Source organism: Neophocaena asiaeorientalis, unplaced genomic scaffold (assembly GCF_003031525.2).
Source record: "Neophocaena asiaeorientalis asiaeorientalis breed wild unplaced genomic scaffold, Neophocaena_asiaeorientalis_V1.1 scaffold18, whole genome shotgun sequence".
NCBI lineage: Eukaryota > Metazoa > Chordata > Mammalia > Artiodactyla > Phocoenidae > Neophocaena > Neophocaena asiaeorientalis.
This window is the reverse complement of record NW_020172444.1, coordinates 246,850-274,179: the sequence shown is the minus strand read 5'-3', so window position 1 is coordinate 274,179 and position 27,330 is coordinate 246,850. Positions and strand designations below refer to the sequence as shown.

Here is a 27,330-nt window from a genome sequence, read left to right as displayed (position 1 = left end):
CCCTGTTTCCCTCTTACTGTTCCCCACCCCTTTTCCTGCCTCTGTGCCTCGGCCAGTTCCTCATTCTGAAATACTTTCTCTCTCTCACATCTGATTCATTTCAATTCCTAACTTCCCTCTTTTGAACCCTGTGGTACTTTTTGTTGTGTGAAATCTATTAGATTTATACATATATCATGTAAACAAGATGTATACAATGGGCCCTCCGTATCTGTTGTTCTGCATCCGAATTCAACCAACAGCAGATGGAAAATATTTGGAAAAAAATTCCAGAAAGTTCCAAAAAGCAAAACTTGAATTTACATAGCATTTACATTGTATTAGGTGTTGTAAGTAACTAGAGATGATTTCAAGTGTATGGTAGGATGTGAGTAGGTTATATGCAAAAACTATGTCATATTATGTAACAGGCTTGAGCATCCTGGCTTTTGGTATTGGGCAGGGGGGTGGTTCCTGGAACCTACCCCGCACCCCCAGGAAACTAAGGAACAACTGTATAACATATATATAATTTAAAGAAAAATAATAAACAGCATCTATTTTAAGAAAAACTAATGTAACCAGTTCCTTGAAGCCCTCTGTGAGCCCCTCCCTAATCTCAAACTCTTTTCTCCCCCTCTAGAGGAAGCCACTATCCTGAATTTTGGGTTTTTTTTTTTTGGCCCCCCCCCCCGCCCCACCCCCGCGGCCTGCGGGATCTTAGTTCCCCGACCAGGGATCGAACCTGTAACCCTTTCAGTGGAAGTGCAGAGTCTTAACCACTGGACCTCCAGAAAATTTATCCTGAATTTTGTAGTCATCATTTTTTTCTTTTCATTTTAGTTTTGTGTATACATTAACATATGTAAATATGCTGTATAGTTGCCTGCTTTTTACCTTACACAAATATAATCATACTGCATGTATTCTTCTTTTTTTTTTTTAATTAATTTATTTATTTATTTATTTTGGCTGTGTTGGGTCTTCGCTGCTGCGCACGGGCTTCTCATCGCGGTGGCTTCTCTTGTTGCAGAGCATGGGCTCTAGGCACGCAGGCTTCAGTAGTTGCAGCACATGGGCTCAGTAGTTGTGGCTCGTGGGCTCTAGGGCACAGGCTCAGTAGTTGTGGCGCACGGGCTTAGTTGCCCCATGGCATGTGGGATCTTCCCAGACCAGGGCTCGAACCCGTGTCCCCTGCATTGCAAGGCAGATTCTTAACCACGGCGCCACCAGGGAAGTCCCTGCATTTATTCTTCTTAATTTGATTTTTCTGCTCAATATTAAGTGTTTGAATTTCCTCCTTGTTGATTTGTTTTCACTGCAACTGTTAAATGGGTATTTAGTTTGGTGCCAGCCTTTTTTTGGTTGTTTTTCCTTAAGTAACTAACTTTTTAATTTAGCCAAGACACTGCCCAGTAGTAGAGTGGCTCTAGAGTCCGACTGGTTGCATTCAAACCCCTGCTCCCCCACTTGCTGTGAACTTAGACTAGTGACTTGGCCTTCACATCTGTAGTTCAGCTTCCACATCTATCAATACATAATAACGTAGTAGTAGGCAGTGCCTGGAATGAAGTTGTGACTTGATATTTGTTGAAGAATTGTTCTCCCACATCTACATATATACTATAATCCAACAAAAAGTATTGGCAAGTTTCTGAGCACTCTTTGCTCTTTACCAAGACCACAGTTATCCTCATGTCATTTTTCTTTCCCTTAGAATTTCTTTTCTTCCTACTCCACTGTCAAAATCCTTCAAGGCTTAACTCTAATATTATCTTCATGATAAATCCTTCCCTTATCACCTCCAGCAGAAATGACCCGATTTTTAAATTCTTACAACAATATGGTTGTGTTACTCTATGGCTCTTCTAGTATATTGTCTTGTGTTATTGTTATTTAAATACTTTATCACCTCCTGATATAGATTATAAATTCATTTCAAGACAGTGGCCAAACTTTACATATTTTGACTCACTTTCTGTACCTAGCCTGATGCCTTGCTTATGGTACTCATTTAATAAATGTTAATAATTTGAAAAATGATTGAAACATGGTAATCGTTGTAGATTTCTGTTGCTGTGTAATAAACCACTCAAAAACTTACTGACTTAAGATAACAGCCATTTATTTACTCACAGTTCTGTGAGTCAGCAATTTGAGTTGAGTTTGGCTGGGTGGTCCTTCTGCTGGCCTTGTCTGGGTTCATTTATGTGAATGCAGTAATCTGCTGCAGGCTTGACCAGGGCTGAGTGGCCTAGTTATCTTCATTCACATGTCCAGATGCTGGTGGTGGCTATTGGCTGGGGCATGTATCTCCAGCAGGGTATTCCAGACTTCTTTATATAGCATCTGGCTTTCAAGAGAGAATGAGTCGAAGATGCAAGGGCTCTTGAAGCCTAAACTTCAAAGTTGCACAATGTAATTTCTGCTGCATTCTTTTGTCAAAGCAAGTCACATGGCCAGCTCCAACATAAGAGATGGGAAAATAAATTCTACATCCTTATGGAGGAGTAGCAAAGTCACATTGCAAAGAGGTGTATATGTAGGGATGGAAGAAATTATTGTGGCCGTCTTTGCAAGTAATCTACCACAGTGATTATGTGCAGAATTTCCTTTTACCTCAATTTCAGATTAGAGCTTAAGATGGATTGCACATCTAAAAAAGCATTTCCCAGTCACTTTGGTGAGTCATAAAAACATTCCTAGTTTCAATCATGAGGTAAATTAATGAAGTTTAAGGAGACAACAGCAACAATGATGATAATGATGACTACTACTACTACTACTAGCTAACATTTATTGAACCCATACTCCAGGCTAAGCAGGTTAACTTTTACTGTTGTAGTCAATCATCACTATTTGAGTTAAGCGTTATGGTCTCCATTTTTTAAAATAAGGAATTTGAGGCTCTAACAGTCTGTTACTTGCCCAACATCACATATTAGTTAATGACACACACTACTTTAGGGTTTTAAGGTTAAAATCTAGGCTTCCAAAGAAAAACATTTTTACATAGACTTTATATTTTATTAGTCATGAAATAAATATATCATTAGCCCCTGGAACAAGAGTGATCTTTCATTCCTGAGCATCCAGGTATTGAGTTTCTGACCCCTGGCCTCTCACTTGCTAAGTCCCTGCTATCCAGTTGTTCTTAATATTGACTGCTTTTCTGTACCTTTGCCATTTTTTCTTTGGTAAAAATATGGACTTGAGAGTCAGAAAGACTGCGGTTGGTATTTTGGTTCTGCCACTTATTAGTTGTGTGTTATGGAGCAAGTTCTTTAATTAACTCATCTGTAAAATGGGTGGAATAAGAATTAAATTACAAAATGAAAGAATACACCTAAAACCTCCTGCATAATACCTGCAATGTAAGAGGGCTCAATAATTTTATTTTTTTTTTATCTCTTACATGTACAATGTCATTCCAGAATTCAGACTCCACTAGGATCTCAATTTTTAATAATCTCAGTCCACATCTTCTGCCTTTTGGAATTATATCCCAGTCAAATACATTTTCTAAATTAACATCTTTTAAAATTTGTCTCAGGAAAAATAGTGCCTGGATATTACACTGGCTTTATAATCTCCCTGGACTGAAGATCCGAACCTTCTCAGCCATTTAACCTACAGTGTGACAGCCTCCCAGTTTTCAGATGGCAAGAACTTGCAGAACACTTAATCTTGAAGGGAATCTGGGCCAGTTTCACCAGGACAAAAAGGAGGAGCTGAGTACTGAGCTAACTAATCCAGGACATTTGGTCACTTTATCACTTTAACCCATTAATTTATTTAGAAAGTGACTACCACTAAATAGTTTTTTTGGATATTTTAGCTCTCCTTCTTTTCTAAGGAGCTCCTCAAACCTTCAGTTGGAGAGATGCTGAATTATTTGAAGTAGGGACCAATGACACTTATTAAGGACTTCTTTTCAATTAAAAAAAAAAGGAAAATAAAGTGGAGCACCTAGAACCAAGAGAAGAGATGACTGATTTTGAAAAAGGCAGAAAACTTAAAAGAGAGAAACAGAAGGCATGGTTGGAGGTAGGGAATGGGAAGAGTAGAGTAAAAATTAGGGGATTATTATCCTATAGCTATGTTAATAAGCAAAAACATCGTTGCGGACAATTAATCATTTCCCCATATTGAGTTCACATTGTGACATATATTAATCATTCATTTGTTCAACAAATAGATAGTAAGCACAGACAGCTGACGAGTAAGTTGCCAGGATATAGTAGGGAATAAGGGCAAGTTTACAGTCTAATACAATGGCTAAAAAACTCAAATAACAACGAGACACAGTGGTCAGACATATAACATATATGAGTTCCATGTGTGGGTGTGGAATTCAAAAATGTATATATGATGTGAATATAAAGATTTTGAGAAATTGGAGAGTAGCCTTCCCTTATTAAATGGGACAGCTGTTACTCAGCTCCCGCTGATTTTTGCCTTTCAGAAACGTGTGGCCTCTGTTGCCAAAGTTTAAAACATATCAAGAGAAACCAGAATTCTGAACTTTTATGTGAAATTTATTGCTGAGGAGATTCTGGCTCAAAATTTTAAAACAAACAAACCAAAACAAAACTGAGGCACGAGTTTGAGATTCTCTAGTTTACAGAGGATCTGTTACTAGTGAAAGTGTAAATGAACTCATGTTTTTGAAATAGTATTAGGTGTAACAGTATAAATCGTTACCTAATTTGCTCAGCTCAATTTTTAAAGCTGTGAGGCTATGGAAGCGTAAGCAGAGTCAGTTAATACTGGATATTAAATGAATTCCTCCATTTAATTTCTTTGTTAATGTTTCAGTCTGTATTATGTCCCCTCCACCCCATTCCTCCCTGCTTTGCTTAAATAATTATTCTTTGTTCCAAACTGCTCCAAGGATACCTGCTTACATTTATCTCAACCTCATCTGAACTCCTTCAGAATTTGTGCTCTATATCATTCATCTTAACCTTTAGTCAGTTATCTTTTTTGTCATTTAAATGTATGACATATGTATGTCTGATCGAGCTGAACTAGAATACAAATTTATGAGGGTGGGCACTGTAATTTATATTTATCTCAAGCTCTCCGAGAGTTTCAGATCCCCAAGTTAACCCCCAGATTTTGTGATTTGCTAGGACTCACAGGACTTAGCATATAGTCATACTCACAGCTATGATTTATGACAGCAAAAGGATACAAAGCAAAATCAGCAAAGGGAAAAGGCACATGGAGCAAAGTCTGAATGAAACCCGGCATCAACTTCCATGAGTCTTCTCTCAGTGAAGTCACACAGGACACAATTCTTCCAGCATTGAGATTTGACAACATGTGTGAAATGTTGTCTACCAGGGACACTCATAAGAAATTCAGTCCTGCTGATCATGTAGGCACCCTATGCCTAATACATACTAAAAGTCCAGACTCCTAGAAGGAAAGCACGTGCTTAACATAAACCATATTTTTTGCACAAACATTTTAGGCCCAGTGAGTCACTCTCATCATTTAGGGAAAGTTTTATATCAGTGTAGGGAACTTTATCACTCAAATTCCTAGATACCAGCCAATCTTGCAAGCAGGACTTCCTAAGGCCAGCAGTCTCAGGCCTGCTATGTTACCCCTTTTCTGCATATGCCTCATAAATACATGGGTAAAGGGAAGAATAAACTGGAAGATTTTTCTTTTAATGCTGTCATACAACCAATTAGACTCATTACTCATATAAATATTCTTCCCCATTATTGCCTGTGTTACAAATAATAAGGTGACATATTTTCCAATTTAAAAAATTTATCCAGGGCTTCCCTGGTGGCGCAGTGGTTGAGAGTCCGCCTGCCCTGGTCAGGGAAGATCCCACATGCCGCGGAGCGGCTGGGCCTGTGAGCCATGGCCACTGAGCCTGCGTGTCCGGAGCCTGTGCTCCGCAACGGGAGAGGCCACAACAGTGAGAGGCCCGCGTACTACAAAAAAAAAAAAAAAAAAAAAAATTTATCCAAATATTTTTGGTCTTTTTTGGGGGGGGCCATGCCACTCGGGATCTTAGTTCCCTAACCAAGGATCGAACCCATGCCCCCAGCAGTGGAAACACAGAGTCTTAACCACTGGACCACCAGGGAAGTCCCTGGCCTTTTAATTTTAAAATAAATTCATGCTTTCGGTAAAAAAAAAAAAAGTTCAAACAATATAAAAGTTTGCAAGAAGCAAAGACTTCCCTTCCCCATTTTCCCACTCCACAGGTAACCATATTTATAGTTTGTTGTATATCTCTCCAGGCTTTTTCCTATGCATATACTAGTATATACATGCAAAAAAAAAAAGAATCTCACTACACAGATTTTCCTACAACATGAATTTTCAGATGAAATTATGTTGTGAATGTTTTTACATGCCAGTACCTATAAATCTACCTCATTCTTTTCAATGGCTACACAGTAGTCCATTGTATTGAGATATCATAATTTAATCTATTCCCAATCTCTTTCTACTAAAAACTGTGGTACAGTAAGTATCTTTGTACCCTTGTACATTTTTGTATTTTTATGGGATTAAAATCACAGAAGTAGAATTAGTGTGTCAAAGTGAACATTCCATTTTATTTTATCTCTTTTGTGGTAAGCTCATACTGAGTATGAACTCTTTACATAATACGTGATAGTGAACATTTGTTGACTCACTACTCAGAATCCATTACCTTTCTTCCCTCTTCCTAGCCATTCTAAGGTTTTCCCTTGTGAAACCCATCCTGTCCCATTGCATAGCAGTCATGCAATTCAGGTGGTATTAACTACCACCAGGTCATATCTTCATCATTGCTCAGGGAAGGCAGTAATTTAGGTCTGTGGCAATCAGCACATGGCATCTGCCTTATCGAAATAACTGGTTCAAGTTGGATAGGTGAAAGAAAACTTCAGACTTTTTTCTCATGGGTAGACCCATGAGAAGTGATGCTTTCCCTCCTGAAATGTGGAAAAGAAATATAAATATAGGCTCTTATGAGAAACGGCTGAAGTAATTGACAATTTTGGGATGGGAAGTGATATTAAGGTTAGCCTTTTCCTTCATTTTTATTATTCTCATTGCTGAGATATGTCTGTATCATAAAAATCAATAATACACTTTATTCATGTCTTTTTTTTTGGCCATGCCACACAGCATGTGGGATCTTAATTCCAGGACCAGGGATGAAACCCGTGTCCCCTGGAGTGGAAGCGCAGGGTCTTAACCACTGGACCATCAGGGAAGTCCCTGTATTCATGTCTTTGAAAAGCCCATTTGATATGTTCCTTGGGAATGGTGGTAAGTGTGCCTGGACATGGAGTTTGGTAGTGAAGACAAGGGAACTACAGGTGGAGTAGTTGTCTTCCTATATTAGACAACAAAAAATACTTCCTTGGAAAGTGATTTACCAAATCTGGAATATATACTTTTAGGTCTTTTTTTTCCCATTGCGCAGCACAGGCTCTGGACGCGCAGGCCCAGCGGCCGTGGCTCATGGGCCCAGCCGCTCCACGGCATGTGGGATCCCCCCAGACAGGGGCAAGAACCCGTGTCCCCTGCATCGGCAGGCAGACTCTCAACCACTGCGCCACCAGGGAAGCCCTTTAGGTCTTTTTGAAAGGTGGTTGGTGTCCCTCCACACGAACAGCATTCAGAGGTTCCATTTACACTCAATAAATTCTGTGTATTTCTCTGCAAACACTTGTGTGTGTGTGTGTGTGTGTGTGTGTGTGTGTGTGCTGGATCATGTTCTTTACTTCTCTGAGCACTTTCTCTCCCTCTAATTATTTAAAAGAAAAAAAAACAGATTAGAAACAACAGCAATAATAGGTAGAACAATATCACAATAATGAAGTACTTAGGTTTCACTTAGATTTATATAACTTTTGTTTACAAAGCAGTTTCATCTATCTAATCTCATTTGATTCTCTCTGTGAAGAATTTTTATGCTAATTATATATGTAAAAAAACATGAAGCTCAGAAGTGTTAAACTATTTGCTTAATTCCGCATGGCAAACAAATGAAGGAACCAGGTTTTAATGCTTAACTAATCCCAAATCAGTTCTTTCTCTACTACACATATTGTATTATTCCTAAATAGGTATTGCCTGTCTAAATAGGTTAATATTTTATTAACAGAATTTGCATCATGTCTGTAAAAAGGGGGTCAAGAACAGTAGCAAAATTATTCTAGATTCTAGAATTCTAGTTCTAGAATCTATAACTACTATCTCCCCAAAACCCCAAGAAGGGAAGGCTAGAGACTAGTACTTTGGTGCAACTACTTGCTTTCCTTATAAATTCACTTTAAAAAAAATATTTATCAAATATAAGAAACAAAAAATGAAAAGATGAATATAATAAGATCTTTGCCTTTGATGAACTAAAAAATCTAATTGTATTTAACTGTAAACAAAATATAAGGCAGGATGAGGTAAGTACCATAATAAATAGACATAGTGGAAGTAGATGAGAGGAGTACTGAACAAAGTTTTGTACTACAAGTCCAAATAAGAGCTAAATGTTATTCTCATTCTTTTAATTTATCCCACTCTAGACAGTACACAAGATATAAAGCAGAAACTAACAACAACAAAAAAATAGTACACAATATTGCAAATTTCTGTCATAATGATGGTTTTCAGGGCCATCTTTTTATTTTATTTTAATTTTTTAATTGAAGTATAGTTGATTTACAACGTTGCATTAGTTTCAGGTGTACAGCAAAGTGATTCAGATATATGTATATACCTATGTATATATATACATATATTTTCAGATTCTTTTGTTACAGGTTATTACAAAATATTGAGTATAGTTCCCTGTGCTATACAATAGGTCTTTTTGGTTATCTATTTTATATATAGTAGTGTGTATATGTTAATCTCAAACTCCTAATATATCTCCCCCCCTTTTTCTTTTGGTAACCATAAGTTTGTTTTCTATGCCGTACTCTTTAGAATTTTTGATTTCATATCAAAACAACATTCTGCAGTATTTTGAATTAATTTTATACTTCCTATAACTTTCTTGCTACTTTGTTTCTATCATTTCTAGCTGTTATTTACTTTTATTTATTTATTTATTTTTGCTCAGCTCTCTGCTGCTATGGCTTTGTCCCTGAATCTTTCAATTAATGTTATAAATATAAAAACTTTAGTGAAGCTTTTTGGAAACCACACTGATAACTTTTTTTTTTGATTGAGAGAAACCTGGCCTATAGTTAATTATTCTGTGCTGTTTCCTTTAGTAATCATTTTTACATTCTGTCCTTTTTCTTCAGTAGTGTCAGTGTCTTAATTAAAATCCAGTTTTAACTGTGAATCAATTCAATATATGTTGTGTACCTATGATGTACTAGGCACCATGTGGAGCATAAAGATATATAAAACAAGTTCTCTGTCCTGAAGGAGCTCACAGTCTAGCTTCCTACTTTACTAATACTGTCAGTACTTAGAAAATGTAAATTAGCAGCTCTCAGTTACTTTCTGGAAGACTTTTTTGTTTTGTTTTTTTATTTTTTTTAATTTGGAAGTTTTTATGGCATGCCTACTATGTATTGGGAAATGTATGGATATATAATAACGATCCACATAACTCTCCTCTAGTTTTCCCAATCATTCTCTAGTTTTACTTTCTGTTATTTTCCATTCCTAAAAAGCATTTAATCTTAATTTGAATCAATGTATGTACTAGTCAGTTTCTATATCCTGTACATAAGCATCCACAACTTTGCATCAATTCTGCATGAAAAATTCTATATCCTGTACATACGCATCCACATCTTTGCAACAGTTCTACATGAAAAAGCTGTCACCAATCACAATGCTAATCAAGCATACATTATATAAGCTGATTTTTTTTTTTTAAGTTTTGTCTGTGTTGGGTCTTCACTGCTGCGTGCGGGCTTTCTCTAGTTGTGGTGAGTGGGGGCTACTCTTTGTTGTGGTGCACGGGCTTCTCATTGCGGTGGCTTCTCTTGTTTTGGAACATGGGCTCTAGGTGCGCAGGCTCCAATAGTTGCAGCATGCAGGCTCAGTAGTTGTGGCTTTCGGGCTTAGTTGTTCTGTGGCACGTGGGATCTTTCCGGACTAGGGATGGAACCTGTGTCCCCTGCATTGGCAGGCGGATTCTTAACCACTGTGCCATGCCCACAGGGAAGTCCCAATCAAATATACATTATAAAATAAAACTTTAAAAATGTATCCACAAGCCTGGCTCCTAAACAAATTTTATTTACTTTAGATTTTTAGCCATGCAGTTTTAACGGAGTAGTAAAATGACGTTGTATTCTACCTTAAAAAAAAACCTTGGGACTTCCCTGGTGGTCCAGTGGTTAAGACTCCACACTCCCAACACAGGGGGCACGGGTTTGATCCCTGATTGGGGAACTAAGATTCCGCATGCTGCACAGCGCGGCCTTAAAAAACAAACACGTTAGTGTTATGATCACAAACATTTCTGCATTTGTAGAGTTATGGCTTTATTCTAGTATATTGATATGCCATAATTAAGTCTCCAAATATTTTATATGAAGTTAAAATATTTTCATATTACAAAGTGCAACTACAAATGGGATTACTGAATCAAAGGCAGGCACTTTAATGAGTGTATCATTTATATTTACATTAAAATAAAAGGAATTTATTGGAATTACAACAACAATCCGATTTACTAGATCCTGTTTGGTATTTACAAATGTGTGTAGGAGGCAAAGTGTCTTTTGTATTTTTACAAATACAATAGTATCAATAGTATCACGGTTTGGAAAGCCAGTTGCATATTGCTAATCTTGATACAAATGTAAGGTAGCAGTAACTAATATGTTCACATATTTAAGGTCTTGAATAAAAGCTTACTACGAAACCCTAAAACATTTCTTCTTCCCCACTTTGGCTTTAGAGTAAAACACTGACATTCTTTCGTAGACAGTTGAGTTTGGGTCTGTGATTTTCTAGTAAGAACTATCCAGCAAGTGGTTTCGGTTCCGCGAAGAGCTTCGGCAGATTTCAGGCAGCACGGAGGGCTGGCCAGGCCGAACCTCGGCCGGCTGGCCTAGTCACTGGGTCTGCAGCTGGGGTGGCGCCTGCTCTGGGTAGGCAGGTCGAGGAACGAGTCTTTGGCAGACCCCGAGGCCACAACTTCCCCAGTTCATTTCTTACCGCAAAGACTATCGTAGTAGAATCAGGGCCGGTCTGGATCCCTCCCAGCCCGGCCCCCGCTGGCAGTTCTGCGCAGGCGCGGCAGTCGTGCGACATCCGTCACTTACGGCGGAAGTGGTTTGTGCTGGGAGTTGGTGGCGCGGTGCAGGGCTCTTAGGAACGAACGGCTTGGGCGCGGGTAATCAGCTCCCTTTCCCCTTTTCTCTACCTCTTCTAGGTTCTTGGGAGTACGGCGGAGCTTCCGGACCTGATGCGGGCGCCCGGTCGTGGACTGTCCCACCCTGTTCCTCTACTGCTCGGGGTGCTCCGCGCCCAGGTGGGGGTGAGGGGCGGGGTCGCGGCTGGGCTGGACTCCATCCTGATGTCTTCGTCTTGAAATCTCCCGGGTAACTCACTGTTTTTCTTGTTTTCCAAGACTGGTATCCGGGGACTGTGACTTGCAGGGTCCACCATGGAACCAGAGCAGATGCTGGAGGGACAGACGCAGGTACCAGAAGGCCCTGGATTCAGGGTGGCGGTGAAGCAAGGAAGAGTGGCTGATGTTTCTGTGACCGGTGTTTTGTTTTCTAGGTTGCAGAAAATCCCCACTCTGAGTACGGTCTCACAGACAACGTCGAGGTAACTTGCCCAGTTCCTATGCCGTATCTTTGCGTCTCTTATGAACTGGGGAAAACTTGGGTTTCATTTTTACTAGGTTGCTTTGCACAAGGGAAAACTTTATCGTCACGAACGAAATAGTATCAAATTATGGGCAACTTGTTTTATTAGCGGTACTAATACTTCGTTGTATGCAGACGTACACATCAGCTGAGTCGAAAGGTTGAATTTTGAAAATGATATAGAGAAACAAACATACATTACTGATGGAGACTCAGAATACTTTTGCCTGGTGGCTACTAATGCTCTGTTGGGATACTGCATTGGAAAAACTGCACATCACAATTAAGAAGCCCATTGTATTTGTAGCAGAATAGTGTGCTGGTGAAGTCAACATTTAGTAAATGTTGATATCTTTGCAGAGTTCAGTAGTAGGTGCCATTGGAAGCTATAACAGGTAGTAGACACTGTTTTTGCCTTACATGGTTGAGTCTGAATTCAGAGAGTACATGTGAAAAAATGTACAAAAGAAGGTATACTTTTATAGAGCTTTTTCATACAGGTACTAAGAAGTTGCTGTCTAAAAGAAGAAGTTACTTTGTAAGTGAATGAATAAATGCTGGAACAGTTGAATTAACCAGAGCTAGGTGGGATTGGTTAGGAAAACAGAGAGTTCCTGGAAGAGATGTGGGTGTTTTACAAGGTGGGTGGGGAGACATCATCAATAATTAAGTTTGGATAAATGAGGGCAGAAGCATTTCCAAGCAGAGTAATAATGGTAATAGCTGCTAATATTAGTCCTTTTACTATGTGCCAGGCACACTCCTAAGTAACTTCCATGTATTTTCAGTCTTGCAAGGCTCAGAGAATTTGAGTAACTTGTCTAAGATCACTAGGAAGTAAGTGGAGAGCTGTGTGTTAAACCTAAGCAGGCTGACATTTTTGAGGTGGAATTAAATTGTATTGCTGATCTTGACCAACTAGAGTTCCCTGGCATGTGGAGTGACTACTCTCTGCCTATAAAATTGCTAGGAATGTTTGTTGGTTGGATTATCAGGGTTAAGAAAATCTGAGTCTTTTCATAATGCAGTTTTTAATTGAACTGCTATGCTGAATCAGGTGAAGATACTTTATGCCACTTATCATTTAAGAGATTTCTTTTTAGGCATCAGCAGTCTTTTCTTGATGGTGCTTGTGTATGGAGGCAGAGCCATAATACAGTAGAGCAGTGATACCAAATGCTTTGTTTTTCAAACCCTCAGACCAATTTCCATGGTAGAGTGAGAAAAAAACTAAGGAGAGTGGAGTGAGTACTGATGATACATTATATGGTGATTGGTTTTCTTGCTTCCATAATTTTAAAATGCCTGTTTTATGAGTTATGGTGATAGTAAAATAATAATTATGCTTGTTTGTTTGTAAGTTTTTACTTGGTAAAATAGAGTTAACAACCCTATGTTAGTCCCTTCATTCACTGTATTATTTTATTTTTAATTTACTTGTTTGTGATATCTCAGAGTCTGGAAACCACTACTCTACAGCTGCTGCTGCTGCTTTTTGTCTTAGAATTCCATTTTATGTCCATTATTGACACAGTTTTTTTAGGTTATTGCTTTAGGACTTATCGGACGGAAGTTTAACTTCCCACAATTTACCTTCAAGTGGTATCATATCTTTTCATGTATGGTATAAGGACCTTATAACAGTATCCTTCCATTTCCTCTCTCCTTGCCTTTATACTATTGTTATCATATATTATATTTATACATATGTTATAAACCCTGCAATTGATTATTTTTATTTAAAAAGTCAATTATCCTTTTTATTTTATTTTATTAAAATTTTTTTATTGTTTACTTAACATTATAGTTACTTTATTGCTCTAGAAAATTTAGTTTTTAAAACTATCAGATTACATACATAATGATAATGAGACTACCCCCCCCGCCCAACAATCAACTGTATATTATGAGGCTTCTCTAACTTGGTAGATAACTATTACAAAATTACAAAAATAGCTGGTTACAGTTGAGCTATCAAGTAGGTATCACATTTCTGTAGATTGAAAAGTTGAATAAAAAGAAAACTGATGTTACTGATAAGTCGCTGAGTGTATCTGAGAAATCCAAGCTACATGCACACAGAAAAAAAACTGGTTACAAAAACCATTATGTTACTCTGTATTAACATTTTGCAATGTTTTAAACATTTCCAATCATGCAACAATAATAAAGATCAGAATGAATTTTATAAAGGAGTTGATGGAAGCTCAACAAACGTATTTAACATATTATACAACTAAAATCACATCATAACACATCCAGTTCTCCCAAATTTATCTATGCATTATAACATTGAAATGCACACTATTTCCTCTACAACTCCTCCTCTGGCCCCATTTCTATTCAATAACCTTATCTATATAAACCTTTCTGTTTAATCTTTTAAATCAGATTTGATGGGTAAGTATGTAGTCTTCAGTATTTCAGAACAGATACCAAGTTTAGTCACATGCTCAGTCTTCAGTTACATTCCTTTCAGAAAGCATCTGAACTGCTGCAATTGTCTATGAAAATTCAAGCCTAAGAAACCGAGAAAACTGGCAGTCAAGAATCTGATCTAAGTAATTGTGTAAACTACAATAATACTAAAACCTATGTGTGCACATTTCTAGAAGAAGGATTTCCTATTTGAGAAATGTTACTCAATGGGTCTCTGAAAGGAAAACTGTCTGACTACTGCTCTTTTATGTAAAACGCTTAGGTGACCACAAGTATTTAACCCAATTGGCTAACAGTCTTACAGTTGGGCCTTTTAAAATATTCAAAGCCACAGAAGTAATTATGAAAATAAAATTTTGGAAGATCATAGCATAAGATACATATAGAATTCCTATTATAATGGTACATCCAAAATAAATCTGTCCTAACAAAGCAGCACAAAATCAATTTAAAAACAATTTGAAATTAAATAGTGGGAAGTGTTTTTGTTAAAATCATCAACCAAAATTACTGAATGGCAAAAGAATACTGTCTCAAAATATACTGAATTTACATGTTAATATTACCATAATGAACTCATGCCAGATATAAATTCAGGTTACTAATTAGATGAAAACGAATTTTAGAGCTATTTTTCCAAGAGAAATAAAGGTACTTCATGATAAAGGCACAGCAGCGTCTAAAGAATTTTTGGTACATTTATCACAAGATTTAAATTTCCTTAACTATTAACAACACATTACAATAAAGTTTCTCAGAAAGTGTTTAAAAGGCTTGATTTAACATGCCAGGAAAATGATTATTTTTCTTTTGAGATGCATTTATGTAAATTATGTAAATTGCAGTGAGGTCAGTTTTACACCTGGAATTAACCATCCCTAGCAGAAGTACCAGCAGCTAACAGTGCTTATTTATATTACACATAACTTAGCTGGATGTTAAACTCTGCAACTGTTGGTGCCAGTCTGCTTATAAAGACAATGCTCTGGAGACGAAGTCTTCTCACAGACAGTGGGCAAGCACGTTTCATTATTAGATGTTCAACAACAATCCTCCGTTCATTAGACAAGGTCCAATAATATGGATTTCTTCTAGAGGAGTATCGAACAGTAAGGAATCTATGGTATATAAAAGGCTGGAGCAAACTTCCTTGACCCCTAAAAAGCATTAAAACTGTAGCAGGCATCAAGAATATTTCATGACAAGCAATGAATTTCAGAATATTCTGTTGATTAGAGCTGAGTTTATCCGAGAGGTCTCAGCAGAGGTAAACTATTTGAACCCTTTGCATCAAGGCACCTTTTTCGTGTATGTGGCAGTATGAAGCGAAGAAAATAACAAGACTGGGAAATACTCATTGTAACAGGGTAGGAATTGAGAAAGATGAGTGAACAGAACAGGTAGTGACAGCTGTCCTCTAACAAAGCCTGGGCCAGGAATGCTCTGCTTAACTGGAAGTGTAGTAAGCTTTGGTGCAGCCTCAGAGCACTAGCCAGAGCATTTGCCAGCAAAGCACGTTGGTAAAAGCTTGCTACTTCATGCAGCCCAAGAGGCAGAACAAAGAGCAGTAAACTATGAACAAGCCAGAAAGCAACATTGCCGTGGCCAGTTTATTGGCCGTGATGAATTGCACTGCGCCCGCCTCTTGGGGGCCGTTCGGGGCCGTGCCCACCATGGGGGGCTTATTACACACGCGTCTGGGAGGCTGTCCGGCACACCCGAAAGCACAGCTGGGTTTCTAGAAAGACCAGAGTGAAGGTGGAGCTGCGGAGCAAGGCCCAAGACGGCCGACCTAACGCCGCCGGCTCCAGGTTATTGCTGAACCCGGAAGTGCTCCCTTGACTTCCGTCCAATTATCTTTTTAACAGAGATTTAAACAGTACGAGAAAGGAGTGATTCATGTTTATCCGTGTAATTGTCATTTCTGGGTTCTCCATTCTTTTGTGTAGATCCTGCTGGTATCATTTCCCATCCTCCTGAAGGGCTTTCTTTAACATTTCTTGTAGTGGAGGTTGGCTGGGAAGGAATTCTTTAAGGTTCTGAATGTCTGAAAAGGTAATTATTTTGCCTTTGCTTTTGAGGTATTTTTGCTGAGTATTTGCTCCACTGTCTTCTGGCTGACATTGTTTCTGCTGAAAAGTCTGCTATCATTCCTATCTTTGCTCCTCTGTAGTTAACGTCTTCTCTTTGTGCTTTTAAGATTTTATTACTGGTTTTAAATAACTTGATTATAATGTGTCTTGGCGTAATTTTTTTTTTAATGTTTCTTGTGCTTAGGATTCATTGAGTTTCTTGGATCTTTGGGTTTAGAGTTTTCATTAAATTTGAAAAAATTTCAGCCATTATTTCTTCAAATATTTTCAAGTATTTTGTTAGCTTAATTTACTAATTCTTTCCTCAGTCTTCTTGAACATATGGAATATATTATAATAACTGGTTTAATGGCATTGCCTATGCTATCTGTATCATTTCTGTGTCTGTTTCTGTGAATTGCTTTTTCTCTTCATTATGGGTAATTTTTTCTGCTTCTTTGCCCGTCTGTCTGGTAATTTTTATTGGAGGCTGGGCATTATGAATGTTACCTTGTTGGGTACTGGTTATTTTTGTATTTCTTCATATACTCTTGGGCTTTGTTCTAGGACTTGGTTAAGTTACTTGGAAACAATTTGATCTTTTGAGGTTTGCCTTTAAGCTTTTTTAGGTGGGACCAGACCAACCTTTAGTTTAGACTTAATTTCTTCCTCTTGTGTATTCTACCCAGTGCTTCATGTGTTATGAGGTTTTCCCATCGTGGGTCACAGGAACATGAACTACTCCTGGCCTGTGTGAGCTCCAGGGTTTGTGCCTCCTGCTTCCTCCAAGTGGTTTTTTCTTCTGGCCTTCAGTAGTTCCCTCACACATTTTGTAAAACATTGCAAAATGTTAATACAGAGTAACGTAATGGTTTTTGTAACCAGTTTTTTTTCTGTGTGCATGTAGCTTGGATTTCTCAGATACACTCAGCGACTTATCAGTAACATCAGTTTTCTTTTTATTCAACTTTTCAATCTACAGAAATGTGATACCTACTTGATAGCTCAACTGTAACCAGCTATTTTTGTAATTTTGTAATAGTTATCTACCAAGTTAGAGAAGCCTCATAATATACAGTTGATTGTTGGGCGGGGTGGGGGGGGGTAGTCTCATTATCACTATGTATGTAATCTGATAGTTTTAAAAACTAAATTTTCTAGAGCAATAAAGTAACTATAATGTTAAGTAAACAATAAAAAATTTTTAATAAAATAAAAAGGATAATTGACTTTTTAAAGAAAAATCAATTGCAGGGTTTGTAACATATGTAGAAATATAAGATAACAATAGTATAAAGGCCAGGAGAGAGGAAATGGAAGGATACTGTTATAAGGTCCTTATACCATACATGAAAAGAGGGGACTACTCAAGGCCAGAAGAAAAAACCACTTGGAAGAAGAGTTCCCTCACACTCATGCTCTGATAAATACTCACTTGAAAACTGGAAGGCAATCTCTTAGTCTCTTTCTATGCAACTCTCTCCTCTCTGTGAAAGTTTCCTTTTCAGTACTCTTCTCTGCAAGTTCTAGTTCTCTTGGTCTCCCTGAATTTTCAACTCTGTCTTCTCAACTTAGGGAGACTTCAGGGCTCTGCTTGGGGTCCTTCTCCCTGGGTTTTGTTGTATAAGTTCTCTAGGCAGGATGCAGTAAGCTGGGGCAATCATAGGATTCACCTAATTTTTCCTCATTTTTGTGATCACTGTTCTACACTCTTAAAAGCTTAATCTTTTTGTGTGTGTGTGTGTGTTTGTGGTTGGATATACATTTGACCCTAGAACAACCCAGGTTTGAACTGCATGGGTCCACTTAAAAGTGGATTTTTTTTCAGTAGTAAGTACTGTAGTACTACACGATTTCCAGTTGCTTGAATCCACGGATATGGAACTGTAGATACAGAACCACAGATATGGAGGAACAGCCTGTATAAAGGGCCAACTGTAAGTTATAAGCGGATTTTTGGCTGGGCAGAGGGTCATGTTGTTCAGGCATCAACTGTATATTTTTTAGATTAATTCAGGATTTTGACTTTACTGAAAGTAAGCATAGCAATTGGCACATAGTGGATAGTCAGTAAATGTTTAAATGAAATAAATGAGAGGATTTGGTCAAGGAGCTTATTATAGGATCTATCAGAGTTGCTTAGGCATTGCTGTTTCTTTTTCTTTCTTTTTTTTAAAAATTAATTTATTTGGCTGTGTTGGGTCTTCATTTCTGTGAGAGTGCTTTCTCTAGTTGTGGAGAGCGGGGGCCACTCTTCATCACGGTGCGCGGGCCTCTCACTATCGTGGCCTCTCTTGTTGCGGAGCACAAGCTCCAGACGTGCAGGCTCAGTAGTTGTGGCTCACCGGCCTAGTTGCTCCGTGGCATGTGGGATCTTCCCAGATCAGGGCTCGAAACTGTGTCCCCTGCATTGGCAGGCAGATTCTCAACCACTGCGCCACCAGGGAAGGCCCATTGCTGTTTCTGAATGAAGGTATTGGGATGTCATGTAATTGACTAGTTTTTATCATATATAGGTATTTGTTGAAATTTACTGGTGAACTATAAGTTTCTTAATTCATGGGCAAATGAAATAACTGTTTCATACATTAAATAAGTATAGGTAATTATTTTTATTAAGTCCAAAAATTAGATTGAAAAATCACAAGCAAAACTAGACAAGTTACCTGACATAGTTCTGGCAAGTGTTTTTGGAAAGCAAGGTATGTATGTTGTAGTTATATGCTTAAAGTTTTTTCTCAGTTTTTACAAAATAAAATTTTCTTTAAAAAAATTAAGTGTAGAATTTTTTTGTTTGTTTGTAATCGTTGACTATCCAGTTCTAGTATGATTGGAACAAATTTCATTTAAATGAAAGTGCTCTTAATAGTGTTTTGTCTTTGAGATAGCCACTTATTTCTAAATTTCTGAAATGATAGATTTCAGAAGAAGGCAAAGTTTTCCAGTAAAGTAGTTTTTGATGCTCTGGATGTCAGGTGAATTTATATGAAAGGCCCAGATTTTGGGGGGTTCTTAGACGGAGGAAGTGTAAGTCATCATTTCCGAAACATCATTTAAATATCACATTAATGATCTTTCCCATATTAGTCATTTCTTCTATTTTTTGGCTAATTTTACTTTATATTTTTTCTTAAATTTACTCATTTTTAAAAAATCATAGATGCATTTGTTTAGAAAAGAAACAAATGGAAAAGCATTCTCATTGCCATAGAGGGTAACCGTAAAAATGAAAACAGTGAATACAAAACAGTGGTAATAAATTTTAGCTAGATTCTGTTGCCAGTTGAAGTCTCTAAGCTGAAGCCTGCTCTCTGTTAAGAAGGGAGTTTAGCAAGTGTTACAGAAGTGTTAAAGACATGTTAGTGCCAAACTGAGACATTGTCCTTGATATTATCTGTGATAAAAGAATTGAAACAGGACTAGTTTTCTCACTGTGATTCAGTGTTACTTAGTGTCATGTCCAGATTTTTTGAAGCACATTGTAAGAAGGTGTATTCTCATGAAGAAAAGAAAAGGGACTTGTATTTATTCCTAAAAAGGCAGAAAGAAAGAGAGAAAGTAAGTGTAGGATCTGGAGATACGACATTAAAAGAATGAGATATTATGGTGCCTTCAGAAAATGCTTGAATTAAATTTAGAAATGGGTCTGATTTTATTTTGGCAGAAGGATTTGCAGTTCAATCAGCTTTCTAGTCATTGATTTACCTTTTCTATTAGTTTTATATTTCCATTAATTTTCGTTTAGCACTCAAAATAATCTAGTTATTTTTAAATATTCATGCATGTTTTTTGAATTCACTAGAGGATAGTAGAAAATGAGAAAATTAATGCAGAAAAGTCATCAAAACAGAAAGTGGATCTCCAGTCTTTGCCAACTCGTGCCTATCTGGATCAGACAGTTGTGCCTATCTTATTACAAGGACTTGCTGTGCTTGCAAAGGAAAGGTAAGATAATAGTGTCTGCAAATGGAGTTACCAGAAAAAGCAAAATAAAAACTTCCCTAGTTGAAATATCATGAGTTATGTATAGTTATTTTTTACTATATAAGGACTTTATAGATACTGAAGTTTTTTTAAAAACAAGTCAGCCATAATCTCAATTAAGACACTTATTTTTCTACTAGTCTTAGATCATATGCATATTTGTAATCATGGTATACATGTAATTTTATATCTCCTTTTTACTTAAAATTATAAGATAAAACTTCTTCCATATCTTTACAGAGCCTTCATGATTATAAATGAAATTATAATATCACAGTTAACTTAGCCATTTTCTTGTTGTTGACCATTTAGGACCAATTTCCTTTGTTATTATTGATCACCAGGTACTTTATCTGTTTTTATACCCTTTTACTTTTGTTTAATTACTTTATGATAAATACCCAAGAATTGGTTTGCTATTTCAAATGACATGACTATTTTTATAGTGTTTGACACATAATATCATATTTCTGTCCAAAAGTTTATCCTTAAAATTCTTCAGGTGTCATCATAGCCTCAAGTGCATGCGTGTTATAAACTTTTTTTTTGCCAAGTTTTTTTTAATTTACATTTCTTTGTTAGCACAATTACAGTTTTTCTCTTTTCTGTACATGTTTTCTGTACAAAAATTTTTTGTATAAGTAAATCCAATAAGAAAATTTTGTTGTAAGTTACATTAGTCAACATTTATTGGGTGTAAATTATGTTTTTCTCAAAGACTAATAATGAACACTGTAGTAAACTGACATAACTTGATAAGGAACTTGATGGAACATATCTGAGTTATTTAGAATAGGTGTATTACTTAGTTTTATTTTTTAATTAATTTATTTTTATTACTTAGTGTTAAGTTAAAAAATTAAATTAAAAGTGTTAAATTAAAAAATTAAAGTATTTGTTTTGGATTGTTATATTTATAAAATAGGATTTATTTTTGACTGCAAGATATGTCTTGGCTCTACTACTGACAATTAAAATATGGGCATCTTTTATGCATTTTTGTTCTTTCTCTAGAGAAGGCCAATATATCAGAAATTCTAAATATTACTTTAAATGCTAGAAGAAAAGAATTTGAAGAAGTTTTACAGTAACATTCTATTAGTAAATACAGTTTTTAAGTAAGCATTCTAGCAAAATAATTCATCAAATTAACTGTAAATATTATGTAACAAGTATTGTCTCTGTCTAGTTAGTTCAAAAGGCTGTTTAAAGTGCTAGGAGAATGTTTTGAGATCATTGTAAATCAATTCTAAATATGCCTTTTTTTTTTTTTTTTAAATATGCCTTTTTATAGTAGGGTTTAAAGTAGATGTTTCCCCCAACTTTTCATCTTTGGACCTGTTTTATCAGCAACAGCAACATATGTAAAAGTGATAAATATGAAATAACACCTCTTTATTTTATTAAAAATTTTTTTCCAGTTTTGAGAAAAAATTTACATACGTCACTATGTAAGTTTAAGGTATACAGCATGATGGTTTGATTTACATATGTTGTGAAATGATTACCACACAGGTTTAGTTAACATCCATGATCTCATATATACATATATACAATATATACATATACAATAAAAAGGAAAAAAAGAAAAAAATTTTCTTCTTGTGATGAGAACTCTTAGGATCTACTCTTTTAACAACTTTCCTGTATATCATACAGCAGTGTCAGCTATAGCCGTCATGTCGAACTTTATACCCCTAGTACTTAGAACTGGAATTTTGTACCACCTTCCTCCAACAACCCCTCTCTCTCACCTCCTAATTTTAAAATATGTTTAAGGGACTTCCCTGGCGGTCCAGTGGTTAAGACTCCGTGCTTCCACTGCAGGGGGCACAGGTTTGATCCCTGGTGGGGGAACTAAGATGCCACATGCTGCACGGTGTGGCCAAAAAAACGGAAAAAAAAAAGATGTTTTCATTATGGGACAATACATTTAAATTAACACGTCTCGAATATAAATTTCTAAATTTTGGATTTCTTTTCCCTTACAGACCACCAAATCCCATTGAATTTCTAGCATCTTATCTTTTAAAAAACAAGGCACAGTTTGAAGATCGAAACTGACTTATTGGGAAGAACAGAAAAATTTGGTTTCCACTGTAGATTTACATGATTAAGAGGCAACTTTAATTGCCATGATTCCCCCCGCCACCCATTTTGGAAGTATAAGAAACATCAGGACAGCAGAACTTATTTTGGAGTTGCAGAAGAAGACATATCTCCCTTATTGATTTAATCACATACTTATTTAATGAGTGTATTCTGTGCAGTTTTTTCTCAGATTGTCTTTAACTTTGTTTTTAAAATGACCTTCAAAATAAACTGTTAAAACATCATTATCTTACAGTAGTGTTTGTTCTATATGACAAATATTTTATGTGGTTCAGTTGTTTTCATGTATTACTTATTCCTTGTGTCTTAGAATGCTGCAGAGTTTTACAACAGTGTGAAAATACACCAGAGTCAAGTAGAATATAAAAAAATCTCAGCCAGTTTTTCTAGTGTTGTTCCTGGACCTCTTGGAGGGTAGGATTTGGGCATCTTCAGTTTTTAACAAACATCACCAGTGATTCTAATGCGCAATAAATTGTTTTTTTTTCACAATAAATTTTGGAGTGCTGTTAAGCATTGCGGAGGGTGTACAATATCCTTCAATGCTATCAACCTTTATGGTATTAATATAATAATAGCTATCATTTATTGCAGTTCTACTATGTGTCAGGCACAGAACTATTTTATTTGTTATCTCTAATGTAGCAATTCTGCAAAGTAGATGTTGTTATTCCCATTTTGCAGATGAGGAAACAGATTTGGAGAGGTTAAGCGACTTGCTCAAGACCACACTGCTGGTAAGTGCTTGAACGGGCATTCAAACCCAGTTCTACCAATGTGCTGCTGATAGCTAAGTGAGAAGTACTTGTGCTAGTTAACATATTGCTTCTTTTCGCAATAAAACACACCAGCTAGTCCTTTTTTTTTGGGTCTGCTCACTTTGTCCTGTATGAAGAAATTGAGATAATGCACTAGCTCAGAAAAGAGAAAATTGAAGAGAGCCAGGAAGGATAAACATTCGGTGGAGCAGTGGTTTCTCAGCTGGGAGTGATTTTGTCCCCCCTTTCCCCAAGGGACATTTGGCGATGTCCAGAAGCATTTTGGTTGTCACAACTGGAGTAAGGTGGGATTCTACTGGCATCTAGTGGGTAATGGCCAGTGATGCTGCTAAATATCTTAACGATGCGCAGGACAGCCTGGGTGCCCCACCCATCTCCAAGAATCATCCAGCTCAAAATGTTAGTAGAGCTAAGGTTGAGAAACCCTGCTTTGGAAGCATATATTAAAGACATGTCTCCAAGCTAAACATGTGGAGGCAAAGTTAGAAATTTAATGCTGATGCGGTGTGTCTTATAGTTCTCTTTAATATAGGAAAAACATTTCAGTCGGAGTGACACTTTTGGGGAGGTGATATGATGGTTTTGATATACATCTGCAGATCTATAGGTTTGAATAGGAAAAACCTGGAAATATTGAGCTCTCAATATTTATGCTTATGTAGTAGTTTTCGTAACTATTAATTTCATTAAATTTATTTTGGTGATTTGACTAACTCATAAGTTAATCTGTCTATGTCTTTTAATGATATTTTAATATTCGAGTAAGTACTAACTGGGTAGTCTTTTATTAAAGCATCAATAATTTTATCTTCTTAACAGTTCTTCATCAGCGATTCACATCAGAGCCACTTGTGGAACTTTTCATATATAAATATATATAAAAATATATTAAAAATATATAAATTATATCTCTCTGTGTTATATATCTCTTTTATACATCTATATATCGATGCGTACCTGGATCCTGGAGAGCCTGATTCAACTGGGATAGAGCCTGGACTTCTGAATTTGACAAAAACTCTAAGGCATTCTGATACCACCTTTGGTTAATGACCACTTAGAAGTAATCCAGTACTCTGCCTAACGCTGCATGGCTTCCAGTGTTCTAATGAATTATCTTCAAGATAGGGCTTAAATTAATCGTAAAATCGATACTTTTTTCTGTAAGGGCTGAGAATAGGCATGTTTTGCTGGCAGTGCACATCCTACTTAGCACTTAACCATATGCCAGGCACCATGCTAAATACTTTACATGAATTGTCATTTAACCTCAAAACCCTGTGAGGTAGGTTTAATTTTAATACCTCACTTTTAGAGGAGGAAAGTGAGATTTGGTTAACTTGCTTAAGGCTGCAGGGGAAGTAAGTTTGGGGCAGGGATTCATACCCAGTTTAATGCTATATTACCTCCCTGCCCTGAATGCTGCTCTAATGCTCTCAGATGCCCTTAAAATTTTTCTTTGGGGGAAAAATCAGTCTGCCCTTATGTGTATACAATAGAAGCCCTCTTATCTAGCTGGTAGATGAAAAATAGAAAAATAGGAGTCATAGTAAGGAAACGTAAATGACACTGTGAACAGTTTTTTGTAAAACTTAGAAAATATTAATCTATATTAACTTGGTAATATTTTGATGTCAGCCTTTGCTCTGAGTATGGGTTCTTTGATTGGAATTCTGTATCTTCCTTCCACAAACCACTCCTATAATGTATGGTTTACAAATTTCAGTTTCAGATTTTTTGACAGTAGCGTAAGATCTTAGACATTTAAGATCTTAATTCTTAAGGCATTAAGTGTATAATGATACACTTTTTCATGATTTTTTTCTCCAGCCATCTTATCTGCCTCTAATTTGACAGTTGTTTTTATTGAGTCCAAAGCATTCCACCTAATTTTTGTACTAACACCTTTTGCATTATGTGTTTGTGTTTCATTGGTTTATGTAATATTTTATTAAATTATGTAATGGCAGTACTTTGTACATCTCGTATAAATAGGTTGGAGAACATGATTGACCCTTGTTAGTTATGCACACAAACCTGGGAGAAGAGTGCAACAGTGTGAGTTTCCTAAAAAGTGTAGTCTACCATCTTCAAGAATTCAGCTTGTGGTGGGCATGGTTCAGTGTATTTTACTATGGGGATGGACAGCATCACTTAGTCCAGTAAGTTGCTTAAATAGAAATCAGTTAACAAAGCTTCTACTATACTTTGATGAGGTATTTCATGTGTAGCTGACAATTATACTATAGAAACAATTCCTACCCTTTGACTGCTTAGTCAGGAAGATAATGTTTAATAAACGTATACAGTAATAGAGTAAAAGGTACTGTATCCTGTAGAGTGAATTCTTGAAAAATGTGGACAAGTGGGAGGACCAATAGAGTAAATCAGGAATAGATTCCTAGAGGATATAGAGACCTTGAATTGAAAAAACAGAAAAATAGGGAATTCCCTGGAGGTCCAGTGGTTAGGACTTAATCCTTTCACTGCCGAGGGCACGGGTTCAATCCCTGGTCAGGGAACTAAGATCCAACAAGCCGTGGCCAAAAAAGAAAGAAAAAGAAAGAACAGGGCTTCCCTGGTGGCACAGTGGTTGAGAGTCCGCCTGCCGATGCAGGGAGCGCGGGTTCGTGACCCGGTCCGGGAAGATCCCACATGCCACGGAGCGCCTGGGCCCGTGAGCCATGGCCGCTGAGCCTGCGCGTCCGGAGCCTGTGCTCCGCAACGGGAGAGGCCACAACAGTGAGAGGCCCGCGTACCACAAAAAAAAAAAAAAGAAAGAAAAAGAAAGAACAGAAAAATAGTTTGGATAGAAGGAAACTGTTTACCTAATTCTGATGAACCTATGGGGAGAATATTGAACCTTTGTTTAAATCTCTTTGTTTAGGAGAAGGTATAGGAGATTTTAAGATTGATAACTTCCCATTAGCAACATGATAGGATGGCTGTAGGGACAGCATAAAATATTGTAGCCAGGTATTTTCCTGGACTGGATTCCAGAAAGGCAGTAACAAATTGGAGGCCTGATACATATTGTCTAACTGTAGCAACAAAGGACAAAAGATGGAAGGTGTAAATGACTATCACTGAGAATCCACTTGTTTAAAATCTCTGGATTTAAAGAAGGAAAGTAATATAATAGTGGAAAATAGGTCACCAGAGCTAAAGGGGGCAATCAGTAATGAATAAGAATTTTCTTTTTAAGAAAACTCTTGTCAGCCTTTAAAAAAACTTCAAATCTTTTGACTCAGTTGTTTAATTTCTGGGAATCCTGAATAATATTAACAATAAATTTGGAAAAAGCTCTGTGTACAAAATTTACTCCAAAAATTTGGAAATGAACAAGTTTTCATCTTGTAAGAATCATTAACTATGTAAAGTACTTAGCCTAGTGTCAGGTGCATAGTAAGTGTTTAATAAATGTTACTTATTAAGTTTGGTTTCTAAAGAAGAAAAGAGCAAAGTCAACTGATACTAGGTTAGAGTACCAGTGTTAATTGAAATTAAAAGAGCATCTTTATGCTAAACTCCCTTCTCTCAACCTTGACTTTTTCAAAACCCGGTGGTATCATTCTAGAATATTTTTCTGACAAAGGGCTTTTAGTAATTAGGGGGCTCCTCGAGGTGTCAGTTGTGGATAAGTAAAATCTAAAAATGGGCAATTTAATATTGCCATATAGGCTCCCAAAATCAAGCCTAATAAATAATTATTGTTGGGTATAGGTAGTATATGTATATGGCACAAAATTCAAAAGATATACAAAGATGTACATTGACCGTTACCAGTTTGTTTCCTTCTAGAAGTATGCCATGTATATGCAAGTGTGTGAGAATATAAGTACTTGTTTTTACACAAATGGTAGCGTACTTTACACATTGTTCTGCAATTTGCCTTTTGCATTTTTTTGGGGTGGGCAGCTCTTTCCATGACAGTATATAGCACCACCTTATTCTTTTTAATGGGTGCATATGTATGGGTATACCCTAATTTAACAAGTCTTATTGACAGACACTGTGGTTGTTTCTAGTCGTTTGCTAGTACAGACTGATGCAGTGACTATCCAACATGCTATTTCAGAAGATGTGTTATTAATGTTGGGCTCTGGGTGCCTTATTTGTTGAAGTCTGTGCTTCATAAGGACTCTCTGT

The 27,330-nt window shown here is 36.8% G+C and overlaps 1 protein-coding gene and 1 pseudogene across 2 annotated transcripts; one reads left to right on the top strand and one right to left on the bottom strand.

Annotated features, from left to right (window-relative positions):
- Positions 1-11,228: 11,228 nt before the first annotated feature.
- Positions 11,229-22,634, top strand: DPY30 (dpy-30 histone methyltransferase complex regulatory subunit). 2 transcript variants are annotated; one of them, XM_024732155.1, is made up of 5 exons: positions 11,229-11,314; positions 11,552-11,623; positions 11,707-11,754; positions 20,109-20,251; positions 22,282-22,634. In XM_024732155.1, the coding sequence occupies exons 2-5, from the start codon at positions 11,588-11,590 to the stop codon at positions 22,352-22,354; spliced, it is 300 nt and encodes a 99-aa protein (XP_024587923.1). In that variant the 5' UTR covers positions 11,229-11,314; positions 11,552-11,587; the 3' UTR covers positions 22,355-22,634. The 2 variants fall into 2 exon arrangements, with proteins under 2 accessions (XP_024587923.1, XP_024587914.1); XM_024732146.1 differs by having other exon boundaries at positions 11,250-11,452; positions 22,282-22,438.
- On the bottom strand, positions 11,762-17,388 carry LOC112391033 (transmembrane protein 33 pseudogene; annotated as a pseudogene).
- Positions 22,635-27,330: the final 4,696 nt, after the last annotated feature.

Coding starts and splice junctions, on each gene's coding strand:
- DPY30 (XM_024732155.1), top strand. CDS start 11,588: ATGGAACCAGAGCAGATGCTGGAGGGACAGACGCAG. Junction 11,755..20,108: donor GTCTCACAGACAACGTCGAG/GTAACTTGCCCA, acceptor TGAATTCACTAG/AGGATAGTAGAAAATGAGAA. Junction 20,252..22,281: donor GCTGTGCTTGCAAAGGAAAG/GTAAGATAATAG, acceptor TTTCCCTTACAG/ACCACCAAATCCCATTGAAT.